Source organism: Harmonia axyridis, chromosome 1 (genome assembly GCF_914767665.1).
Source record: "Harmonia axyridis chromosome 1, icHarAxyr1.1, whole genome shotgun sequence".
Taxonomy (NCBI): domain Eukaryota; kingdom Metazoa; phylum Arthropoda; class Insecta; order Coleoptera; family Coccinellidae; genus Harmonia; species Harmonia axyridis.
Genome location: NC_059501.1, coordinates 76,728,062 through 76,754,776, shown reverse-complemented (window position 1 = coordinate 76,754,776; position 26,715 = coordinate 76,728,062). Strand labels below are relative to the sequence as shown.

General features: G+C 33.5%; 1 protein-coding gene and 1 long non-coding RNA gene across 8 annotated transcripts in view; one reads left to right on the top strand and one right to left on the bottom strand.

Moving 5' to 3' along the window:
* The window catches only part of LOC123670985 (AMP deaminase 2), a 40,581-nt gene extending 19,894 nt beyond the window's left edge, over positions 1-20,687 (bottom strand). Inside the window, exons 1-4 of one of the 6 annotated variants that reach the window (XR_006746028.1) lie at positions 20,602-20,687; positions 20,401-20,463; positions 16,135-18,811; positions 15,782-15,831 (exon numbers count right to left, since the gene is read on the bottom strand). Coding sequence is in view for 4 of the 6 variants with exons in the window: in XM_045604603.1 (XP_045460559.1) it covers positions 3,497-3,617 (121 nt within the window). In the remaining 2 variants the exon portion in view is untranslated. Of the gene's footprint in view, positions 1-3,496; positions 3,734-8,958; positions 9,288-12,609; positions 12,773-15,781; positions 15,832-16,134; positions 18,812-20,400; positions 20,464-20,601 lie in introns of those variants that run through there. The other 5 variants (XR_006746029.1, XM_045604604.1, XM_045604606.1 and 2 more) reach the window with 5 other exon arrangements.
* LOC123670987 overlaps positions 3,749-26,715 on the top strand; it is a 44,076-nt gene continuing 21,109 nt past the window's right edge. For both annotated transcript variants that reach the window (XR_006746031.1, XR_006746030.1), the window contains exon 1: positions 3,749-3,988. This is a non-coding gene — a long non-coding RNA (uncharacterized LOC123670987). The remainder of the gene's footprint in view (positions 3,989-26,715) is intronic.

Genomic DNA, 26,715 nt, shown 5'->3' with positions numbered 1-26,715 from the left:
TTTAATTTTCCGCTTTAATATGAAGAAATCTACGGCTGATGCTCATCGACTGCTCTCAAATACATATGGTAAGACCGCTATTAGTGAAAGAACGCACCGAGAGTGATTTCAACGCTTCAAGAACGGGTGGAAGATAGAAGGTTTTCGAAGATGCAGAATAGGAGGCATTACTTGATCAAGACTCGTGCCAAACGCAACAAGAATTGGCAGGATCATTAGGAGTGACGCAACAAGCTATTTCAAAACGCCTGGAAGTCATGAGAATAATAATAATAAGTTTGAAGTTATCATATCTCATTGAAATTAATTTGAAGATTAATTGATTCAGAAACAAGGAAATTGGGTGCCGTACGAGTTGAATCTGAGAGATGTTGAACGATGTTTGTTTACTTGTGAACAGCTGCTTGCAAGGCAAAGACGGAAGGTATTCCGCATTAGCATTGTGACTGGAGACGAAGAATGGGTTCATTACGATAATCCCAAGTGCAGAAAATCATGGGAATACCCCGGCCATGCTTCCACGTCAACGGACAAACCGAATATTCACGGTTCCAAGGTCATGCTCAGTATTTTGTGGGACCAGCTAGACCTAGTGTACTATGAGTTGTTAAAACCGACTGAAAAAACGCAGGCAATTGCGAACAAACTTAATGCGTTTGAGCCGAGCAATGCAAGACAAACTGCCGCAATACAACGAGAGACATGATAAAGTGACTTTACAGAATGACAATGCTCGAGATCGTGTTGCGAAAGTGGTCAAAACATACTTGGAAACGTTGAAATGTGAAGTCCTACCCACCCGCCGTATTCTCCAGACGTTGCTCCCTTGGACTATCCCTTGTTTCGATCAATGAGACAAGGCCTGGCTGACCAGCACTTCCGGTCTTACGAAGAAGTAAAAAATTGGACCTGTTTGTGGATCGCTTCAATAGATGACCAGTTTTTTCATCGCCGGATTCGAACGCTGGGAGAAAGAAGTGTCCAGCGAAGGACAATACTTTGAATCATAAATGTATAACCAGTTTTTCTTTTACAATAAAGCCTCGAATTTCGGAAAAAAAAAGGTGGAAGCAAAGTTCTACGCCTAAGTCACCAAGAAGCTAGATTGCCCTAATTTTCAATGAAAAAAGACTGAAGAACCATTACGACAATGCTACAATATCGTGATATTCTTTGTTGACTGTTTCATCAGTTGAAAGGAAGTATTCATGGTAAACAACACGGTAGTTGAAGAAAACACTTCGAATAACCTTGATTTCTGATTAGATATCGAGAACTGATGATTTTGATGAATATTATTCATTGTGAGATTTGTTTTTTAAATATTCTATTTCAGATAAATGAATATATCCATTGAATAAGTCTTTATTCTTCAGGAGTGCTACGATCTTCTTCTGCCTCTTTTTGGAGAGTTTTCCAATAAGAGGTTTCATTTTGAACAGCCCGCTAATCTAGGCAACTGACACTATTGAAGATATGAAAATTACGCCATCACTAAAAATTGAACGATAAAATTGTTAAAATTCGCTTGGTTAATCGGTATCATATTGTTATTTTGTTTTCGAATAAGCATGAATATGGTGAGGTTTCATTTAAAGCTTGGTCAAAAAAGTTATATAGTTATAACAGTTAGATGAAGGCTTTGAAGTGACAGCTTTAGCAAAAAAATATGGTGTGGCTAAATCTACCCTTTGTGCAATTCGAAGTAGGAGTGTGAATATTAATAATATTATGAAGAAGATCAGCTATATCTACGTGGGACCAGGAAATATTGAAACTCTAAGATCATCTGAATGCCCTAGAATCATAAAAGCTTTATATCGGTGCTTTTTGAACAAAGAGAAAAAATATTCGATTCTTCAGAAGGAACAGCAAAAAAAATTGCACGAAGAGTACAAAGAGAATCAAGATCGCAAAGGTAAAAGAAACGTTTTGTATTTCGATATCTTAAAATCTCAGGAGAAAAACTGTCAACGTGTCAACTGCAAGTGAGACCGTCAATCCATTTAAACAGACATCTTATGCATTAAAATCATTAAATGAGGTGTTACAATAGATGGACGAAAATCAAAATCGTATTGACTACTCCACAATACTAGCCCTAAATAATTTGAGATATATACGATGCTTCAGATGGGTGTAGTGAAATCGTAGAAACAAACTAATATCACCTCATTCTTTGAGGAAAACTTTGAAATATCAAATTTAGGTAGGTAGTAAACACTCTCATGTAACGACTAAAATAAACTGTTGTTCATTCCAGCAAACTATGTTGATTCATTTGAACTTCGTTTTAGTGAACAAATGAAAAGAGTGAACTATGGGTGCACTAATTAGTCCCAAATTCGTTGTTTAGTGAGGGGTTTTCAGAATCCCTTCGAGCTAGAAAAAAATGAATGGCACATTTTCGGACTCGATTTTTGAGAGAATTGATTCGGTGAAGAAAGCAATCTCATAAATCCAACTGTTTTCGAGCTTTAAGAGAAAATTGGAAAATGACGTGAAATGAAAAGTTCTCATAACTTCTTAATTATTGGTGCTATCAACCTGAAACAAAAACATTTTACAGGCTTTTTTTTTCAACGAAATCTATTGTTGTTATAATGATTTTTTTTATTGCCGTTAGTTCTGAATTTATATTACCAACTTGTGTTTTTTAAATGGAAACCATAACAATTTCTTTAACAAATAAAATCGCTTAATTTTCCCCTTCTCAAAAATATATATCATGATATTTACATTTCTTATCAAACTATAAAAATCATTAAAAGTTTCAGTTCCACACAGATCTATAATAATCTGCGAACTTCAGATAATTAAAATATTCGGTGGCCACCAAGGTGTCCGGATTTAACACCGTTAGATTTTTCCAACATTTTCAGATTGATAAATGTTGTTCTTCGAATGTGAAATGTGGTTTTTAGTCGAAAAAACACAAGTTTGTATTATCACTTCAAAACTAATGATAATAAAAAATGAATTAATACACCAATGGATTCTACTGAAAAAATGCCTGTAGGGTGTTTTCGTTTAAGAGAACCAATAAGAAGTTATGAGAACTTTTCATTTCACGCCGTTTTCCAATTTTCCTTATAGTTCGAAAACAGTTGAATTTACGAGGTTGCTTTTTTCACCTAATTAATTTTCTCAAAAATGTGCCATTCATTTTTTTCTAGCTCAAAGGCATTCTGGGATCCCCTCACTATACAACGAATTTGGTACACCCCATATATTGTAATTGAAGAATGCAGTATGGAAACTCAAGGAAGACATGGAGAGAACCTAGCAAAATATCGCAATTTGTTCATGATGCAAAAAACTTTCATGTGCCCAGTGGAACTCTTTCATTTCGTAATTTATCACAAAAAATCAACGAATTTTGCAGAATGTCCTGGCGCATCCGCCATTTAACAGAAAATATTATTACCTACATTCTTCCAGCAATCGAACGATTTCAGCTGAACACTTCAGGCAAAAAAACTGCACCCCCACATACCTGATCGAATGCTGACTGCATCATCCTCAATAAAAGAATCCACTCGCAGATAAATCCCACTAAATCCTAAAGGGACAATGTCATCATCGTCAGGAGCAAGATAAACACCTCTAGAGCACATTTTTCAATAAGCCAACAGCATTTGATTCCTTCAACGTCGGCACAACGACTCCCAATTTAGAATTGGAAAAATCAAGACGTTACGTAGATACCTATTTATTATTATACACGATGTTTGAACAGTGTATTGCCTGTCGCGACATTCACGTTATGTTTTTACTGCGAAATCGCAGGAAACTGTCGTGTCAGGTTGGATCAGTGATTCGGATTTTCAAATAAGCACCTGATCGTTTTAAGGTAACCTATCTCTTTCTACGGCAATGACTAATGAAATGCAGCAGTGAATTTTCTTGGTAAACATCATGGGCGTAGCAAGGTGTCCAACCCAAAAAAGATGGTACGTGATCTGTTAAAGAAGCCTTGCTGCAGATCGTAAGTTGAAGTGAAAAAAATACAGAAAATTTAAAATGCGCTTTTCATGGTTGTCATATGGAATGAAAAAAATGAATCAAAAACTCAATTCCACGAGAATGGTGGTTTCATGTTTCATTATCAGTTTTTACTGAATGGTTTTCCAATAGAGGTTTCATTTTGAATAGCCCGCTATTAGGGCAGCTGACACTTTTGGAGATGTCATCTTTCTGTCCGTATTATTTCTCGACAAGGTGATCAACATTGGCCATCGAAATCTTATGATCTGACACTTTTTCTTTAGAGCCTTTTCGTTGGAGTCACTTGAAAGATAAGGTTTATGAAAATGTTTCACAAACGATTCAAGACCTTAAAGATGAAATTCGTGAAGTTGTCGAGGAAATACAGCTAAAAAACTACGAATTGTTAACAGAAAATTTCATAAAAAGTTTACCTTACTCTTTACAATCAAATAAACATCTATTGATTTCTCTCAAAGGATAAAGGATGTTTCCAAATTAGACGTGAACCTTGGAGGACGTCTTAGTATGACGCATTTCCTGTCGTTTAAGCCATATTTGGTGATAAACAAAAATGATTTCTCACCTTACTTCATTTCTCGTCAATGTTTTCTATGTTGACTAAATTTGATTATTTTGGATTATTTTCGTGGCCTGCGAGAAGTCCGGATCTAACACCGTTAGAATAGACGAAGCAGCGAAAATATTGACAGTAAATTTAAGGCGGAAAGTAACAACCGAAGAAATAAGAAAGAAGGCACGTGTATAAGGAATCGTGGAGGTCCTTTCAAACATAATTTATCAATATATTTTCTACTGAAATTTTGAGTGTGATTGCAATAAAAAAATATTAAATTCAATACTTTGCTTCTTTCCCCTTCAAATCAAAATCTGCTGAAACAAAACTAGTGTACCTGCATTCTAACAGAATCTTTTTTTAGGAAATGAAGAAGTAATTTGGCAGGTTTTCAAAATAATTTTGTCATAAATAAATTGTGGAATTCGAAAGTTGCACGAAAATTTATATTAGATACAAATATACTAATCTTTTCACCACATAGCTACTTTCGAATCATACCAATTCTTATTCAACATCTAATACAGCATAGTGTTGCTCTTTTCATACATATCATATCCTTTTCTAATGAAAAAAATTAAAAATTGAAATCAAACTTGTTCAGAGTGGAAAAAATTGACGAAAAATGAAGTAAGATGAGAAATTTTTCAAAAACTCAAAAATCTTGGAAACAGTTGATTTTCGGTTATGAATAAATATGGCTCAATCGACAGCAAATGAGTGATACTAACACCTTCAAAATGCAATGTGAAAAAAAATTGAGACGCAGCACTGTCAGATTACGTCATAACCCTTTTAAAGTAATCTAAATCTTCAATCTCTGGAGATAATTCTCAATTGCCATTGGTCAGCCTAATGTAAAACACTCTGGGAAGATAGAGCTGTGCCGGGTTTCTGACGTAGTAGTTTCATATAGAGTCGTATCAGTTAGAGTCGCATAAACATTAAACTTAGCAAAAATAACAAAATTCAATATACAATTGGATAAACAATGGTTAATAGCACGTCTGAAAATGCTGAAAAATGCTTCAATTTATCTCATTCTCAGAAATATTCATTTATAGTAGACACACCAAGCGCTACTGATATTGTTTCAATACTCAAAACTTGATTTATATCGAATTAAATAATCAAAACATCTAGGAAAACTGTTTTTCTACGCCAATGGTTACCGGTGATTGCACTGTATGTATCGAGATAATTATAGTTATGTTGTGAATTAAGTTTATCCTTTTGATCCAGGTTTAAATATACTAAATTGTATAATTTTTAAGAACCTACTCAATATAATCAAAATCTAGTGAATAGGTTTAATCGATATATCCTGATTCCTGACATCTTCGGGAGTAAGTAGAGGAGAATTCAATCAATGAGAAGGATTTATATTCATAAGTGAATACTGAATTCAATATGCAAATAGTCTGCTTTAAGCATCTACATAAATTGAGTATTGAGTAGTATATATGGGTATAGTAGGAAAGTCCAAAAAAAATAAATATTTTTAGTGATTCTGATAAATTTTTAATCCAATAAAGCGAATTTGTTGATGCAATATTCTTCAATTTAATTTTTGCCATTAGCGCATCCACCAAATGTGTACAATTTATTAACGTGGATTCTTTCCTTTAATCCATCAAGTCAAGAAGGATCTGGAAAATATTTTTCCAGCAGCCCAGATGGAGCAATACAAAAGCTTTCATGTTCCTTCGATTGGATTTCTTTATTCAGATTTTCCCTCCTTCAAATTTCTAATGTATAATATATTTAATAAGTGTGCACTTCTCCATAAATGATTTGAAATCTCCAGAAGATATTGTCGAAATTTTGTTGTTGTTAAATAACTTTCCTCTATACTCACGCGGAGTTTGATTTTTATAATTTGCTTCATTCTGCATTAAAAACATTGAATAAAAAATTCAAATATCGAACAATTTTGAATTGCATATTGAAATAAATTGACTGAATCGCTGAAACTGAATCATAATTCGTCGAAAATGACAATATTTATCAGAAGATAATCCATAGAATAGGGCTTAACTTATCGGACAACCACCGTAATCCCCTGATATAACCCCGATCGATATTTTTCTCTTTCCAAAACACAAATTGACACCTCGAGGCCACCGTGTCCAATCGATAGAACACAATAGTGAATTCGTGACGTGCACTGGAGTTGACTCTTGAAAATGCGTTTAAAATAATGCTTTCATTAGATTATGTGTTGGCAAAAGTAAAATTACCCAATTTATGGGAATAAAAATTTTCACTTCTAGAAATATCAAGATCAATTCTTGATAATTTAATGACATACTTATACTAGTACTTTCTTTGAAAATTTGCGATTTGGTAGTTCAATTGAACCTTCGATGAGAACATGTCTTTTTGAGCTGTCGTTCCCCTAACAGATCGCTCTATCATTGCATATGTTTTTCAAATTCAAATCGAAATTTTCAGGGTAGGTTTGAATCTTGAATGTCGCAGTTAACCCCTTAATGGTCAAAATCCGACAAGGGGTTCCGTAAGCCATAGAATATTCAAATAGAATATAAAAAAAAAATACATCAGTGACAACATCAGATCCGACCGATTTAACATTGCGTATAAGCTTGATGCAAAATTTCATATTGATCGCATCGCTAGAACTATTCAATTAAATTCAATTCAAGCAGAAAATTGAAAAAAAGGCAACAGACTCGGACTAGGATAAGATTTAGTTTGAAAAAATATTCACTCGAATTTTCATGTCAAATTTCAGGATCTTTACATTATAACTCATCATTTGTATAAAAATAACCTTTAAAATGACGTAATAAATTACACTTCATCACAATTATTCAGTGATGTCTATAGATGCCGCATGAATGAAGATGCGCTCGAAATCTCCTAACAACAAGCTAGTGTTTTACTTATTTCAAAATAGGTACCTTAATGCATTTAATATTGAAGATTTGCATATATAATAAATATTGAAACAATTCCTTCAGATAACGTTGAAAATCGTTTACAAAAATATTGAACAATCAATTTTATAATTGTACCTCAAACAAATATGGAATGATATCATATCACAAATATTTCGTTCATTGATTTTTAATGGTGATCCGAAATTGGGCTATTGAAGAGATAACCATCTTTTTATGGCTTCACAATAGCACTTTTGAATGCTCAAATCAAACTGAAGTACTTTAACAAATAGGAGATATTTATTTTAAGATAATATATTCGTATTGGATACACAATTATTTCAGCTATTGAGAGTACAACGACTCTTTTTGGTGGAATCTCTAGATGGAAAAATACAGAACAATAGTTTAGTCGTGATATTGAACTACTTTATTCGATTGCTTTTATTGTATTACACAATTGTCATTTTGATATACAATTGTCATTTTAATTGAGTTTATTAGCTGTTCAAATAACGTTTCGACTCAAATTATAATTTGGATAATGAATGATCCTGAAAAAGCATCTTAGAGTGCAATTTGTTTACGACTTTTGAGAGTAATATTATAAAATGAAGAATAACCTTTCCTTTGTTCAAATCCAACCAACACATTTTCATTCAGTCCATTTTCTTTTCAACATTTTTACTCAAATTATAATTTGGATAATGAATGATCCAGAAAAAGTATCTTGAATTCAAATCAAATTTATTCAAACATTCACAGTAGGTACATCTTCATGTTTACATCTTTTTAGAGATATTATAAATTGAACAATAATGATTCCTTTGTGCATATTCCAACCAACATGTTTTCATTTTATTTCAGTCCATTTTCTCTTCAAATAACGTAATTATAATTTGGATAATGAATGATCCAGAAAAAGTATCTCGAATTACAAAGCAAACTATAATCATTCCTTTGTTCATGTTCAAACCAACTTGCCTACGATTCATTCAATAGAAATAGAAATAATCTTCTTTTGGGAATCAAATGAATTTTCTCTGAATATTTTTAATTACCTTAATAACATTTTATTTTGTCTACTTGGAAATGATAATTATTAAAAAATTGTTCTTGTTCAAATTCAAACCAACTTGCATACAATTGATTCAATGAGTTTTTCTGGATATGTAATGAATTTTTTCTCGATATTCCTTGTTGCGATAACATAATTTTGAATTATTTATTTCAAATTGATGAATAAGAACATTGTTATCGAACAAAGAAAATCTCCAACCTAGAATAACGTTTGCTGACAGTCAGTTCAAACAAAGAATACATCACAACCAATAGAAATAAACCCCTGTTAATTTCAAATAGGGTTCCTAGGGTTTTCCATTTTCATGATTTCCACGAAACATAACGACACGCATTACCTAGTTGACTTGACATTGTTGATAAACATAACCTATACCATCCTAAGAATTATAGCGTAGTCCTGTAACTCACCATTTCTCTTTTCCATCAGATCGTCAGTATTCTCTTGATCTTCAGCTGAATTGTAGAACGAAATCGTTGGTTTCTTTTCAATGAAAGGTAGTTGTACCTTCTCCATTTTCAACAAAGAGAACGAACACGTCTTATCACCTATGCTACTGCCTACTAACTCATACCACTCCGCGTTTCAAAGCCGATATTATAGGTGTAGCCTGTTTTGTGTGTTTACAGCTGAGGTATAAGGGAACTGAGATGTTCAGTTTAATTGAATTGAAGCATTCAAGTACTTATACGGTTCTGAGACAGTCTATACTCTTGTCGCAGTATCTGTAAAACGTTGCTGGCAACATCCGGTAGATTTATTGATTTTCTTCTGCCGCATGTTAGTGTGAGGCTAAAATAAAACTGCTGGAAAAGTGTACTCTAGTCGAGATCGCTCGGAAATATTCATGATATTCGAATTAGATATTGGAGGCGTTGAGTTTCACATGAGAATGTTGCGAAGTGCAATTATAATTTTTTATGATTATGCGACTTGGATATGTCCTGAATTCGAACATGTCAAGGAATTCCATTTTAAGCAATGTATTCGATGAAAAAACGTTGAAACTTTTACACTAACGTACATTTCTGTATCAAAGACTGTTACAAATCGTTTATAGAAAAAATGTAAACTAAATATTACGTTTCGATGTTTGACCTTGGATTTAAGGGTTTCTGACTGAATTTTTCAAAAAAGTATAGCTCCGAAACTATTGTGGTCAAAACTCTGTAATGTATCTGTATCTGTATCGTCGGTTTTGATTGATTTTTTAAATCGTCGAATTTTCGAGATATATCTTTATCCAATTTGATTCCTCAACTTTTTGACTTTGAAATTTATGGATTAGGTGTAGGTACCTATTAATAAAAAGGAATAATGCCACACAGCTACCGATATATGGTCCAAATTTCATGCAGATATTATATCTAATTTTAGAGCTTCTATCTCGGGAACCCAATTCTAAAGGGTGAAAATCATAGAATTAGACAAAAAAAATTCCTAAAATTTGTCGACATATCTATATAATCATGAAATTAAAAACGTGCAATACAGGGATAATTACAAAATTCTAGCCTTAATAGTTTCGGAGTTATGAATATTTGGAGATTTTATTTGGGTTTTCATCGAATAACCCCAGAAGCGATGACAATGTTTCATTAAACCGAATTGAGAGAATACAGAAGAAAATAATGACTTTAATATAAAATTTGAAGTGTTTTCAATTTCTACAATGGGACAAATTGAAGGGAATTCGTTTTCTTGTAAGTAACAAATCTTTCATTAACGTAAAAATTCTCACAACAATCCTCAATTAAGTAAAACATTTCATGAAGAATAGAAATACTCAGAACAATATCATGTCATCATACTATATTAAATTTTCTGAATCTTATGTATCTGAGATAGGTCGAAGCCTTTCAGTAGTAACTTTTTGGAAAAAATACTGAGAGTTTCATAATTTATAGTCGGATGAAAGAAGCACCAGAATATCTGATCTCATTCGAAAATTTTTCAAAAATTCATAACTCGGAAACTATTAGACCTAAAGGTTTCGAGTTTAAAAAATTACATTAAATTACATCGAACACATTTCGAATATTAGACAAGACTGTATGTCAATACGAACGATTCATCTGCAAGTTTTATTAGGAAAATGAAATTTAATATGAAATTGCAATACCAATTATAGCTTAAGAATGCAATCCATGAATCATCAGGCGAAAAATCTTGGAATCAAGTAAGTAAGTAAAAAGACGATCATTTCTGAAGCACTACGAATGTATAGCATTACATCATTAAGTGGAAAACATTTATGATGGTGCGATAAGAGCAAATCCTACACAATAATTTTGTAGTCTTGAAATTTTGTTATTTGGTTAAATACATATTTCCGGAAAAAATGTGAGAATTCTATTATTTTTTCTTTGAAGAGGTGAAACTTCACACTTCTTGAAAGCAGTGTGAAAATGTATACCTAATCACTTTTGAGTCTCATTGTTTTATGATTCAATCGCACAGGCTATATCGCATGAAAGCAACTAATTTAGAGTGTATCATAAATAATTGAGAAAATTTTAACCATATGATCTTGAGGACAAAATATAAAGATTTCATTAAAATCACTTAGATAAAATGTGCCTCCTGTCTTGCATACAGGGTGCCAATATAATTTCAAAATTAATATTTTATTTGTGCACCGTACATTAAGACTTTTTGACGTATTATTTCCATATTCGGCAGAAAGTGTAGGTACTAAACCTTTAATAAATGAATTTAATAATCGTTCTGGATAGCACCAGAGGCGTACGAAAGAGGCAAGTTCTACGTCACTTGCGGAATTGCAATTTCAACACAATTTTTCCATTCTCCACTACTTTCTACGTAAATATTGTAATCTTCATTTATAGCGATAAGTTCACTATTTCTGAGATATTTCAAGGTTAACATGGAGCTGCTCTATTATTATGATGTTAATATGTATTAATTATTCCGTTGTTTTATATAATTAGATTGCAGTTATAACGCCAATTTAGAAAAGTATTGAAAATTCGAAAATTTGAGATAAAATTGCAATTCCACCAGTGGCGGAGGATCAACTAGAGACTTGCTCCTGTCGTACGCCTCTGGTTGTAGCCAGAAACGTTTATTTAGCATAATTCAGTAGAGTTCATAATAACTACACTTCTTGTCGAATATGATAATAATATGCAGAATAGTTCTAGTTTACAGGGCAAAAATAATTTTTAAATTAAATACCTTTTATTTAACACATAATTTATCTAGGTGTTTTCGTTCGAACCTTATTATTTTTTGCAAAAGTTTCTGTAATTGAAATATTCACAATCACTTATGATACATCTTTTATATTTCTTTTACTTGGAAATGGTAATTTTTGTAGAAAAAAAATGTTACATTTAACACTAGTGACTAGTGTATACATATAGTAGAAGCATAAATTACTGTATTAGATTCCGCGCAGTATATTTACCTCGATATCTGAGCCAATTATAACAGGTGTGATTTGTGCTAGTAAAATCGTAATTCCAAAAGTTTGCAATATTTGGAAAGGTTACCTAATCTGAGGTGGAAAAACTGTAGGAGAAACTTTTGGTTTCACTAACTTCGCGTATTTCAAACCATATTAAAAAATATTAATCATGCATGTTGACGTTGAAATTCGTAGTGGTATAAATGGCTGAATTCAAAAACATTTTTCTGCTCGATATATTCTCTTTTCGGTGAAATTCTTAGGTTTATTTTAGTAGGTACATCGCCATTAGATATCACTAATTTATAACAATCTTTCAGCACAAAGAAATGAAAATCTACATTTCCATTCCAAAGATATGTTTCCCCATTCTAATGTATTATTAAACTAATTTTCTCGAGGTTCAATAATGAATAGACAAAAAACGAATACAAGATTTAACTTTATTCTTACCTTTTGGTAAAAAATAAATGTAAACACTTACTACTTTCCACAAATCTGTGGAAACTAGTAAGTGTTTACATTTAATTTTTACCAAATCAATATGATTTTCCACCAGTAAGGACTGAATCAATTAAATATTTATTCTCACCAATCTCAAAAAGTGAAAAATCAAAACGAAAAGACTCACCCATTCTTTCACTAATTGCTTGACTCATATCCATCACTAATCACCTTGAAAAAATTAAAAACAAAGAGAAATTGGTTGTTGACAAAGACGATCAGTCGCGATATAGTCTGAAAATCGCGACAGTTTTGGTTTCAAATGATTCTTGAACGTCTTGAATAAATAAAGTCTGATAACGAAAATAATATCTTTATATCTACAGTGATAATGCGAATTGAACTACCTACTTTTGCATCGAGAATTCGATAACACGTGTTTATAAGGTTTGCAGACAGACAATAATCAATTGTCTTCAATCGTAATTTAAACTGCCCACCAAAAGAAAAATTGTTTACATGTTAAACTAGGTACAAAAGGAATATAAGACTTACCAGACTCACTAGATAAGTAAAATTTACATAAATTATATCGAAATAATTAATGAATTATCGGTTAAAATCAAATATTACAAGAACTGTGAGTAACCGAATACATTTCTCAATGGACATTCGTTTCCTGTTTTTGAAACAAATATTCCTCCATATTTCGAAATATTTTACAATCTGGTAAAATTGTAAATTTGTGATATCGAAAAATTTCATTACAATTATGCACCTAAAAACGATCTCTTGGTTTTATGCTTTTGAAATGCCGGATATCCACTGTTTCTTCTTTCTATAATATTTTCTCTATTTCAGTATCGTAATGAGTTCATTACAGTTCTAAAAACAGTGCTGTTAACTCATTACAGCATTGTTTTCAGTTATATTTTTCGTTTTGTGGTTGTCTACACAGACGTCAGACTTCCAATCCTATCAAAATTCAACACACGTCAATTATTGTGAATATAATATAATTTGGATTTAGTGAAATTATTTGCGACATTATTCGCAATTTCTCTTAATTCTGTTGGTGTTGAATCGATTTCGTCAGACATAATTCGCGAATTTAATGCATAATTATAAATTATTTCAAAATTCAAAACATACAATTCAAATTGAAATTCCGTAATCTGTCAATTTTCGTAACAGTCACACCAACTGCCAAGATACAATACAAATGTCACTAGGATGTATGATCTGAATTTTTCTTCGAATTTCGACAATATTTCACAAAACTAGACTGAAATAGAGAAAATATCGTCTAATACTCGTTGCAGAAGGCAATTCCAACACTCATGCGTTCCAAAACTAGCCCCTTCGTCGCTCGTTTTCGAATTTCGCATTCGTGTTGGAATAGGAGCCCATTCTGCAACTTGTTTTAGAATATACTATTTAAGTCTTCTAGAGTCAAAAATTGTATCTATGTACTACTAAAGTTTGATCCATTTATAATGAATTTTAATTCTAATTCATTTCTGTCCGTTCGTCTGTAAAAATATGTATTCCGAAAGATAAATCCTAATAACTTCAAATTTTTAGAGTAGGTTCAATGTCTAAATATGCAGATTAGGTTCATAAATTGGCAGAATTCATATAGAGGTGTTCCCAAAATTAAAAGTATAAGGGATATTAGGAAAAAAAGAATCATAAGAATGGGCCCGCAACCTCTTGTTTACGAGATATAGGATGCTAAGATTGATTCATTTGAATTTTGCATTTTTTCAAGGAATGAATTTCTTAGGAATTTCGATTACCAGACGACTTGGAAAGAATTGTTTTTCTCTAGAAAACAGTAGAGCAGATAGGACAAAATTTCAAATAGTCGAAGAAGTTTTGAAAGGATACAAATATATTTTTTATCTTTTTGTTCAAAAGAAATGAAAAATTGAAAAAATGTAATTTAATTATTAATTTAATTTAATTTTAAGCAGTTTCAATTGAGATGAAAATTTGCATTTGTGGCCTTCAAGGGAGCAATTGTTGCATGAATGATGAGCGCTCAAAAGCTCCTGATATCATATCAGTGCTTTACTAATTTTTAGTGATCCCATTTCATTTGTTCTTTTAATTTAGGAATCCTGCGAGTCAAAACAAATGGTTTTCTCAATGAGTAATGGAATTGATAAAACGAGATACTCATTCAAAATTTCTCTTATATTTGTAAAGCTGAAGAAAAAAAAATAGCGTGTAATTAACTGGAACAAAATCTGCTTTTGGCAAGATCAGAATTTCCGGTATATGAATTTCCTTGAGATTAATACTTATTATCTGAGTTGAATAATAGCCATAATAGATTAGAGTAGTTTACAGTGATCCCTTTTCTCAAGACTGTTTTGCACTTTCAGCAAAGAAAAGTAATTTTGAAAAAATCCGTTATTACTCATAGAATTTCGGGTTCCAAACGAAAACAAATTCAACCAAAAACAAACTTCAGAATGGTGATTTCCAACTGAGCCGAATCCGATACAATCAAGTCGAGCAAAAGTAATGGAATTTTTTTCCAAATTATCATGGTTTTATAAACTACTAATAATATTAATAATAAAGATATTTTCTTTCATGCAGAAGAAACTATTATCTGAGCGTTATAATTCACAACAAAATTGTTCTAGAAAATCATAAATATTTCGATTGTTCGATGAATTCCAAAGTTAATAAATCTAGAGGTCAAATGAAAAAACTCTTAAACTATGCAACATAAGATAATGTGATGATATGATATTATGACTAAATATTTCTATCTCTAGCGGTTTTGGAGTTATGAAATTTTGTTTCTCTGATTCTGTGGTTATTCCGTTCATTCTTCCACATCTTGTAGAACAAAATCGTGCGAGAATATATCAGAAACGCACAGTTTTCATGGTTATATTTTATTATTCTATGTTGGCACTCCGAACTTTCCGCTACGGCTTTATCTGTCAATTCATCAAATTGCCTTAAAGAAATCAGTTCTGCCAACCAACATTTTTCAATGCAAAAATCACTAAATTATATTTATGGAAATATTTCATTAATTTCAATGAAAATGCAATGAATTAGAGAAAATAATGTATAATACTCGTACAGAAGGCTCATTCTACCACTCGTTCATTCCAAAACTCGCCACTTCGTGGCTCGTTTTTGAATTTTGAACTCGTGGAAGAATATCAATGCCTTCTGCACTTGTATTATAAATAACTAATATCACATGGTTCTTCTTGTGTATAATTTGAATAACCGCTGCTTTTCTATAGTTATAATGCTAAATGTTCGAACACTATTTAAATCTTATTAATCTTGAAATATGTATGGAATCCAATAAAAAAATTACGAAAAATTTCTCAAAATATTTATTCTTGATCCATTTCCTCTCCAACTGATATTTCTTAAATAAAATAAAAATTATTCCTGGGAGTTTGACATTTAAAGCAGCGAATGTTTCTTTTGATGATAACACAACTTGATTTTTTTCTCAAATTATCGACATTTAACAACTTTGTTAAGGATTTTCCCAAGGTAGAACTAATTTCACGAATATAATTGAAATCATTCGAAAAACCTATGTGTGAAGTGGTGAATTAACTCTGCTCAAAACATAATTCCAGAGAAAAAATCAAAATTGATACTTAAAAAACATACATAATCGAATCATTGAGCTTTATATTTTACACAATCAAAGTTCACTTACGAGTTAAATCAATAAAAGAACCCTGACCATCAGAATCCTCAGCCTCTCCAGCTATCTTCGTACAATAGTTCTTCCTCTTTTTCACCGTCAATTTTCTAACAGCTTGAAACATAACTAATTATTGCTATAATCGAAATCACTCTCGGTAGTTACTTTGTTTTCCTGCCTACTAATGCTGTTTTCCGTATCGCTCTCCAACATGTTGGCAAGCCTGCTGGTCTTATCTACCTCTTCGTTTTCCTCGTGTTGTGGATTCTCCTGCGTATCTCCCTGATAAAAGGCGCCTTGGTCGTACTTGACTTCCGCGTAATAAGCGTTATACCGTGCGTTCCCGCTGTAATCCTGCTGAGCCGGATCGTAGCTTCCCTGCTGAGCGGGATCGTAGTTGGCCTGCTGCTGCTGCTGCGCCGGATCGTAGTTCGCCTGCTGATCGTAGCCCTGCTGATCGTACCCTGAGTACTGCTGCTGATCGTCGTACTGCTGCTGGCCGTACTGATCATAATTGGCGTAGTTTGGGTCGTTCTGGTAGTACTGCTGGTCGTAGTGGTGTCCAGTCTGGTCGTAGGGCATCACGAGTTCCCCCTTATCGTTGTAGACCCCGTCGTAGTTCTGAGGGTATGCCTGGCCTTTGTCGTCGTACTGACCCGCGCTGGTCATGGCAGGGTCGTAGTTGATGGGATGGCCGCTTCTGTCGTACTGTTGCCCCGGTGGGTAGTTCTGGTTGCTCTGATTGTTCTGGTCATAGTACTGGTATTGGTCTTGCCCGTTGGTGTGCTTCTTGAACTTCTTCATTTCTGTGTCGTCGCTGTTATCATGTCGTTCCTCAGGATTAAGGGTTGGATCGGTTATTTCTTGCTGGAAATTTTGATGGCTGTTCGAAATGTTTTCGTCTGACGTTTCGACTTGACAGACTTCAGCAGCAACCTCTTGATCGTTTGATAGATCCGAATTTTCCACTGCTTCGGTCGGAGCTTTGTTTTCCGAAAGTTTTTCCAACTCAAATTGCTCAACATGTCCAGGATCATCCTCCAAATTTAGTTGAGATAGCTTCTCTCCTACTACTTCATAATTTTCAATCACAGGTTCTATTTCAACGTTTTCACCAGCATCAGGCCTTTTTTCGACCAGTGGTGCTTCATTTTCTTCAGTATTCTTTTCGGATTTCGGTTCGCTGGATATCGAACTATGGTCAAACGTTTCAAACTCGATGTTTGCTGCTATTTCGAATTCCACAATCGTTCTTTCTGTAGCAGTATTGATTGGCGCTATTTCAAATTCATCAATAGTCCTTTCTGTCGCGGTATTGATTTGTGGAACATAATTCCTTTTGGTATCAGCAATCTTTACTTCATTAGGTAAATTAACAGCTTTTTCTTGCTCGGGCAACCTTTGTGGTTCAGTAATTTCAGTTTCTTTTGAGGGAGTTACTTCTTCTATCAATGGAAAAGCTTCCACGGATTTTAATTCATTTGGATTCAGGGCTGGAGTTTCAATTTTTGGTTGGGGTTTACTTCTGTTTTCAACTGTGGGCTCTTCAGTTGTTTTAATTGCAACAGGTTTCACCTGATGGATGGTTTGGTCTGCTTTAGTAGATGTAACATTTTTTTCCATTTCTCGAGACATGTCGTTATTTTTTTGTGGCAAATTTTCACTCTCTGAAACGTTCTTTGTCGATATAAAATGGGAAGCTGATGGTATTTCTGAAGGAAGTACTTTATGTGAAACGATATTTTCCCTTTGTTCATTTGGCTCTGTTGATATATTTCCAAAATTGTCTTCTACTGGAAAAGCCGAATCAAACGCAATGTTTTCATTGGCTCTTTGATATTTCCTCAAAATCTCCTCAGGCATTGCCAGATCGTGGACTTTTGGAACGCTCATTCCTTCATTAATTTGAGACGCAATCATTAAATCTGGAGTAACTGAGTTTCCGATTGCATATTTGTTTATATCAGATGTGGGTCTGTCAACGGAGTCATATTTTGGATATCCCAAGGACATGGCGTTGCTATTATTAGGTATCCGATGACGAAAATTATCTGAATATTCGATTTCATCTCTTCTAATTCCATCCTGCTTTTCTGCAATGTAACTTGTGGGTAGGGAGACATTTTCATCAATTGGCATTTCAGGAAAAACTGCCAGAGGTTTTTTATAGATTTGGGAAGTTTGTTCAGGCAGTGTTGGGTGCCTAAAGTACTTTTGTTCAATATTATGATCTATAATTCTGGAAAGTTCTTGAGAGGTAGGATTCGGTGCAGATCTGTGTTGAATGAAATTTGACTCGTATAAGGAAGAATCTGAAGGTGAAGTGCGCATAAGGTTCGCATGAGAAGCTGACGTTTGTTCGTATTTTGCCTCAATTCCATTAGGGTTATAATTAGGATGATTCAAATTTCCAACAGAATTCGAATTATTTTCTGGTTCGTTTTTGAAGTACCTATCGTAGTGCGTCGATGCTTGGATGGGTTTCGTATTGAGCCTCATTTTATTGGAAGAGATCTGGTGTTTGGATCTTAAAGCTTTGTACTTTTCGGTTGTGGCAGAAAGGAAGGATATCCGCATCTCTAGTCGCTTCAAGGCTGCAAAGAGTTGTTCATTTCTTCTGATACGGTATTTTTCTGATTCCAGAAAATCTCTGTATCTTCTTTTGTATCCCATCAGGTCAGTTTCTTGTCTGGAATAAGAAAGAAGAATATTTTGGAAATTAATTGTTGGAATCGCTCATAAGGTGTTATTTCATCAGTTTTTTTTTTTTAGAATTGACCTAATGACCTTTCTTTAACTTCATTAATTCATATTTGACGGATTCAAATTAAACCAATTTTACTGATTTCTTGGAGCACACTTTTTGGAGTTTTTATTGAACCAGAACCAAAGAAAATTCAAGAATAAAGTCGGGAATAAGAAACTCAATATTTCAGTTACTTCGACTGAGTTTAGATTTTCCTTATTTCGAAAGAATCGTAGCATCAGATCCCCTCATCTAGATAAACTAACAGACAACAATAACATCATAAGAAACAACTTTTTATATATACACCTACATATAATTCTGTGATCTCCAATAAAGTATGAATGAACGAGTGCTCAACAGTTCCTGATTGCAAGTCAATGCTTTTCTTGAATTTTTGCAATATTTTCTTTCAATTTTCACAGATTCGTTCATCTCATCATTTCTAAACTCAAAATTTCAATAAGATGAAGAAAAATCATACGGTATAATGAAAATTCTAATAAGTCTAATAAGATTAACTTCCACTTGATTTATTTGATTCGGCATGAACTGAATAATATTGAATATGAAGGGTAGGTATTTAAGCAATGAAAATTTCTTAACTCATTTTGGTGGATGCGAAAGTAAAGCCTATCAACTCAAATTTGTATAACTCGTAGAAGAAATACACATTTAATTACATACAGAAACATGTTGTCTGAACTCAACCAAATGATAATACGCCAATTCAGAAGTGTTATCAACTTTCCACATCATAGCTCAAAAGCATTCGAGTTCACAATGAAAGCGCATCCACCATTTTCAATCGATTGGATTAATGTAAATTCTCTTCGTGAATCTATTTCATAGCTTTATTTCTATAAATATTAATTGTGAGGACTTCATAATGATACAGGATGGCTAATATAAAATAGTCCAGCCGAATATGTTGTTTCAACTTTGAGTAATGCCCAGACAATCTATTTTCATCTTTTGATTTCAAATTCGCTCAGGCAGAAAGCAAAAGAGATTGAGGGACACATCATTTTGGAGGTTTTGTATTTATACATTCCAGTTTATTGAAATAATTCTGATTGGCTTCCGTTTGAGTGAAAAAAACCGTTATAACTGATGGTGGAATGCATTAAGTGGTTGAGTCTTTGAACGAATCCTGTATATTACGGTTTAGAAATTGTTTATCATTCACTTCTAGGAAGTAATTGAATTTTCATTTTAAGTTTATATCAACTTTCCGTAGCACTCAAGAGTGATCAAACCATCGGCAATAATAACAAACATATCAACTACAAGAAGTGTTTACCATAATGTTACCGAATATGGGAAAATGATGAAGAAAGACATAGTGTCAATTTCTCTCATCTCATTTATAAAAAACTCGTGCACTTAATGCTTCCCACTCATTATTTCCAACAAGTTTTTCAGCGAATGTTAACAAACAAACAATTGAAGTTTTCTGGAAAACCCCATACGGAAAAGTTGGGCTACTTATACCTGTAAACTTATTACTTATAGGAGGAACTGCTACTTACTCTGTTCTACTTTGTTGGACCAATTCCTTGTATTCAATCTCCAATCTAGATCGTTTCCATTCACTTGAACAGAAAAGAAAAATTCAATTCGATCAGAATTTCATTTCTTGCGATTTTCTGACAAGAATAATGTCACCCTTATATTTCACTTGTGACAACAATACAAACAAACGAACACCCTAATTATTTTCATATTCTTACCTGTCCCTCAGTTTTTCTTGAAGCATTTGAGAATTATAGTGGTAATTTTTGAATTTGTAATTAATTGACATTTTGCGATGTGTCACTTGTTGCATTCCTCCTAGAGGATCCAAGGAATCAGAAAGAAGTTTGAAGCGTAACTATGTGACGTTCCAACACAATACTCAGTTCCCTCACAACAATATAATCAAGGGGTGAATTTTTCAGAGCATGCGTCGATAATTTAACCTGAATTAATTATATTGTATACGTCTTCGAAAGCCATTCTGTCTAGTTGGAATTATCAAATTTATATGACTTCTTAGATCGAATAATTTTTTTTTAATGAATTTGAGTTCAACATAGGTAGGCGTACAACTTTGCTTTCACCGTTTTTTTCCGAAATTCGAGGCTTTATTGTAAAAAAAATGGTTATACATTTATGATTCGAAGTATTGTCCATCGCTGGCCACTTATTTCTCCCATTTTTCGGGTAGCGTACGAATCCCGCGTTGAAAAAACTGGTCATCTTTTGAAGCGATCCACGAATCGATCTAATTGTTTACTTCTTCATAAGACCGGAAGTGCTGGTCACCCAGGCCGTGTGGTGTGCCATTCATCGAAACAAGTGATAGTCTGAGGGAGCAAAGTCTGGAGAATAGGGGGGCAGGACTTTCCATTTCAACGTTTCCAAGTATGTCTTGACCACTTTCGCAATATAGGGTTGAGCATTGTTATGCTGTAAAATAACTTCATCATGTCTCTCGTTGTATTTCTGCCGTGTGTCTTTCAATGCTCGGTTCAAACGTATTAATTGGGTTCGATAACAATCGCCTGTGATTGTTTCAGTCGGTTTTAACAACTCATAATACACTACGCTGAGCTGGTCCCACCAAATACTGAGCATGACCTTGGAACCGTAAATATTCTGTCTGGCGTGGAAGCATGACCGGGATATCCAAATGATTTTCTGCACTTGGGATTATCGTAATGTACCCATTTTTCTTCTCCAATCAGAATGCGATGCCGAAATCCCTTTCGTCTTTGCCTTGCAAGTAGCTGTTAGCAAGCAAACAAACGCCGTTCAACATATCTCGGCTTCAACTCGTACGGCACCCAATTTTCTTATTTAAAAATCATTCCCATGACTTTCAGGCATTTTGAAATAGCTTGTTGCACTACTCCCATCCCATGATCCTGCCAATTCGTGTTGCGTCTGACACGATTCTTGATCAAGTAATGCCTCAAATTGTGCATCTTCGAAAACCTTCTCTCCTCCACCCCCCTGCTGGTCTTCGAAGTCAAAATCAACGGTCACCATAGGTATTTGAGAGCATTCGATGAGCCTCAGCCGCAGATTTCTTCATGGTAAAGCAGAAAATTAAAACCTCCCGTAAATGACAAAATTTGGCTCGTAAGTTGACATTTTCAATCGAGAATAACTTTATGATGCAGACACAAATCGACTAATATTTCGATGGCGTTATTTTTACAAATACCTAACCTCATTGTATGACATTTACGATCTCTTCATTTCGACTACCACTTACCGCTACATCCAACTATTGCAAAACAGCGGAGGGAAAGTTGTACACCTAAAATTCCATAAAGTTTTCCATGGAAAAATTTTTATATTTTTTGTACTGAGGAGAAGTGTGACTTTTCATAGTGCACCCGATCAATAAAAGACAAGCTATGATAATCTAATTCTGTTACCTTTTTTCAAACGTTTTGAAATAATGAATTGAGTATGTATTAATCTTGATATTTATCTCTGGGTTTGATATATTTCGATATAAGAGATGGATGAAAAATATGAGGCTAGTTGACTGACTTTACATTTGTTGTTGTTAAAAAATTTATAAAAACGAGTTTCAAGTATTGATAAAATACTGTTTTTAGATGGGAAAAAATAGTATGCAACCAAAGTAATGGCTTAATGAGTTATTCAGACTCAGCGGACTTTGAAATTAAACTTTTCTGGAGTTTGTTTCAATATCAAAGAATTTATCTTCAATTTGGCGTAAAAACAACTGAAATCGATTTAATTGCTTGACAATTGCGAAAGTTATGGACACCAAAACCCAGCAAAATTTTAGGTGGCCGAGTTTTTTTGCCGGTAATGATTGTATTTGACGTATTGTTTCATATTTGGCCTAGGTACTACACATCCTAAAATTTTTTTTTTCAATAATAATAATAACCTAAAGAAGTCACGAAACAATTGTTGTTCAATATTAAAATTTGTGGAAATTAATTTCGTTTTATTTCATTTGATAATGAATTTCTATCATGTAAGGACCGAATTCATCAAATTTAAAAAAGAATCTTTTTTCGAGTAGAAACAAGAAAATAACACAATCCCAACTCGAAGCATAACAAATAGCAATCAAAAAATTCAATTAATACAGGTAATGATATTCCTAATCAACTTATACATTCCGCCAAACTGACGCTATTGTTGATGAACTTGTTGCATAAGCTATATTGCACTCACCGCAAATGTAAAACAATCTAGACATGTAAATATTTCAGATCGGGATGTGGCACAAGAGAAACTATGGTTGCCCATCTCCTTCCAAAGTGCGGAAGGATAGAACTGCAGTAATTTCCACAGGATTGCAGCTGTCTGTTTCAGAACGCTGGTGAAGAAACTGCTCCTTGGGTTTGTCTCTGAATAAAATACATTATCATATAAACCAAGGTCACACGCTATGCAGAACCATCCATGTCCTGGTACAAGGCGCTTTCAGATTGACATTGCCCCATATTATGGTGGTGGCTTTTTTAACGTCTGACAAAACAAACGAGGGGTATGTGGGTGAGGTTGTTTATTTCGTGGTTGAGCATAAGTGGGGGTTGATTGAGAAGGACATACATTTAGTTTTCAAGAAAAAGATTAGAGAAGCACAGACTGCACAGACCTGGAGTTAGGAGCTTTTGCACCCTTGTTCAAATTAGTATTCATCTAGTTATCTGATGAAATTTCGCATGTACATGCAGATTTTAGCTTCAATCTACTTAAGAGGGATTACCACCACGTGGTTTTCCGCGTATTGGTCGAACTTTGTCACTTATTCATTTCCCCTCTAGCGGTCCTGCGATGACCAAACTTTGTAAGGTGTACGAAGTTGTACATTTACTTCATCTTTTTTCTCTTTTCGAAGCAAATAAGTAGAAATATAGTTTTACCTCTTTAGTAATGATTTTTGGTAGTTCTTCACACGAATATTTTAAAAATATATCTGTTAAATAATATGATATGTATGTCAATTCTTTTTTGCAAAACGAAAAGTTACCAATTTTTTTCATTCACAAATTAAAGATATTGCGTTTCCACAATGCAGAAAGTTTTTTTAATGAATTACGTGAAAAAATTAGAAAAAAATATATAACTCCGTTTTGAATAGAGCACATCAGAAGTCAAAAAACAAAGTCATTTATCACTTTTTTGGAACAATCTTTCCTGGGGAAACGATGCATATGAAAAAATGAATGCATCATTGAAGAAGATTCAGAAAATTCAGATTTGGCTAATTCGATGGATGAAATTGATCTTTTCATCGAAATTCACAATATTTTTTTTTCAAATTAATGCTGGAATTCTCCATGACACCCTATGAAAATACTTTCATTCTTTTAATCTTGCATCTCGACATTTCTGCGACCCTCCCTGCAAATAACAAAAACAAATTCTGAACAAATTAGTCCGATGATATTTTATAGTTCAGAGGGTTAATAATATAATATTTCTCTCATAGAAGTTCTCGTCCCAATTGGCAAAAAATTGAGACAGTCAGTTTTCACAAGCCTCATTTGAAGCGAATTCTTCATCAGCAAAATTGTTCCTCATGGACAGGAACAGATGATAATCACTTGGTACCATGTCCGGACTATAAGGCATAAGAACCCCAACCGAGCTCACGGAGCTTCTGGCGAATCACTATCGATGTGGGAGTCCTGGCATTGTCCTAATGGAACACAATTCCACTTTTATTCGCCAAAGCTAACCGCATCTAGTCAATTTCTTCTTTTCCAGACCATCAATCCGACCACGACCGTTTTCGCTTGACGTTGTTGTTAGTAATGCACTTTTCATCACCAATCACCAACCACGTCAAAAATGGGTAGATCATGTGGCGACTCAGCAGCGATTCATAGATGGGAATTTGGTCAAAGAGGTTTTTTTTGTGTTAACTCGTGTGGTACTCATAAATTGAGCTTTTTCTTTTGCAAATGATTTCAAACAGTTTTTTGTGCAATTTAAAGCTCTTGGGCAATCAAAACAGTGCTTGCATGGCAACTCTAATAAGTGTGCGACAATCAATGACGAGTTTTTCAAAGTTATCTCTAAGAAAATATAAGAAATTGAACTTTATACTTTAACGAATGCAAGGTACCTACACCTTTTATACCTCTTACCTGCGAAAGTAACCATAACCCAAACTCTATAGTCGCTGGTCGTCTAAATTTGAATAGGAGACATGCATAGAAAAACTTTCAGCTTTTATAAAATGACTGATCTGGCGTCTGCTCTATAATCGTTTGAGACCATTTCTGGTTGAAAATTATACACGATGTGACGAAATGATGGATCGAACTTGTTGGGAAATTTACCTTGAAGCCTCCAGTTTCAGACGCAGTAGTAGAAAGAGCTCGTAACTACCGAATTTTATGATTTTGTTGCTTTAGATTCACGACCCCCAATATTTTGTTAGTATAGTAAATTATTGGCTACTCATTCTGGGACAGTCTGTATAATCAATTATTGATTATTTTCAAAATTAGCAGCATCCTGTATATTATCCTTTTTCCGAGCGTTTCCTCGAAAATAGAATTTTAAAACTCGATTTATGAAATATGTTAGGTTTTTTATGCAATTTTAATGGATATCCTGCTTTTTTAGCTGTAAAATAGATGCCTATCAACAAAAGCAATTTGCTTAAAAATCTAATTATAATTGTATAAAATTGCGTAATGAAATTGTCATAAAAATAAATGACCCTGATCTTAATTCGATTCGAGATATAATTTCATTGATAAGTTTTTAGGCCTGTTTCACTTTCAAAATAGAGTTTTAATGGTAATCAATTCTCCCTTTGTGAATTATTTTCAATTTAGTCTGTAGATCCATTGTTTACAGTGAATTAATGAAATTGAAAGTTCGACATTGACTCAATTTTGACATTTTATTATTGAATGGCTCTCCAATCTCAACAAATTTTATCACCAGATTACCGAAATATAGGGTGTTCCTGAATTGGAGGAACAAACGAAAATGCATACTACTCGGATCATTTTAAAAAAAACAAAGTTCTATAAACATGGACCTGCAAACGCTTGATTTCGAGATATAGGGTTGTAAAGTTTGATTTTTTCTCATAGCATCTTTTCTTCACAAGAATTTCAATTAAAATTTGACATCGATATTTCAATTTGAAATTTTCATCAGGTAATATGCTAATTTTGAATGCAAATCTGTGGGGTAATTTTTTTCTGGAACAGTATCCGCTTCTTTCCCCCAGAAATTTTTTTGCAGCACCACTGGTAGTTTGGAAAAATATAAAAGACACTTTGATGCAGTACTAAACTTAATGGTTCCTTTTAATTTTGTTGTATCTGCTCCTTTTTTTTTCGAGAAAAAAATTTTAAACAATTCTCTAGTAATCTTCAGGAAAATCCAAATTATTATGAAGATCCAATTAGTAAGCTGTGATGAATAAATTAATTATAAGTTTTGGTCTTTATTTATCCAATCTATAGCGATGATAAATGAAGACTCGATAAACTGTTGTTAACATCACGAAAAAGTAAAATTACAAGTAAGTATCTCGAAAAAAAAGTTTGTGGGTCCATGTCTAAAGGACTTTTTCCCCTGAAATCATCCAAGGAATATCTCATTTTTCTTCATACCTTCAATTTAGCAAAACCCTGTATAGTGAGCTCTAATGGTATATAATATGTGTGAAGAATTGGAAAATGCCGAGCTTTTCAGCCGTGGTCTAATCGGTTTTTCACTTCACGTTTTGCTCACTACAGCGGTAAGCATCTTCAGAAGTTTCCAGGTCGTAGGTAGATTGTAACTACCGGCTCTAATGAAGAAGTGATTGCCAAAGTTCAAATCTATTATGAAAG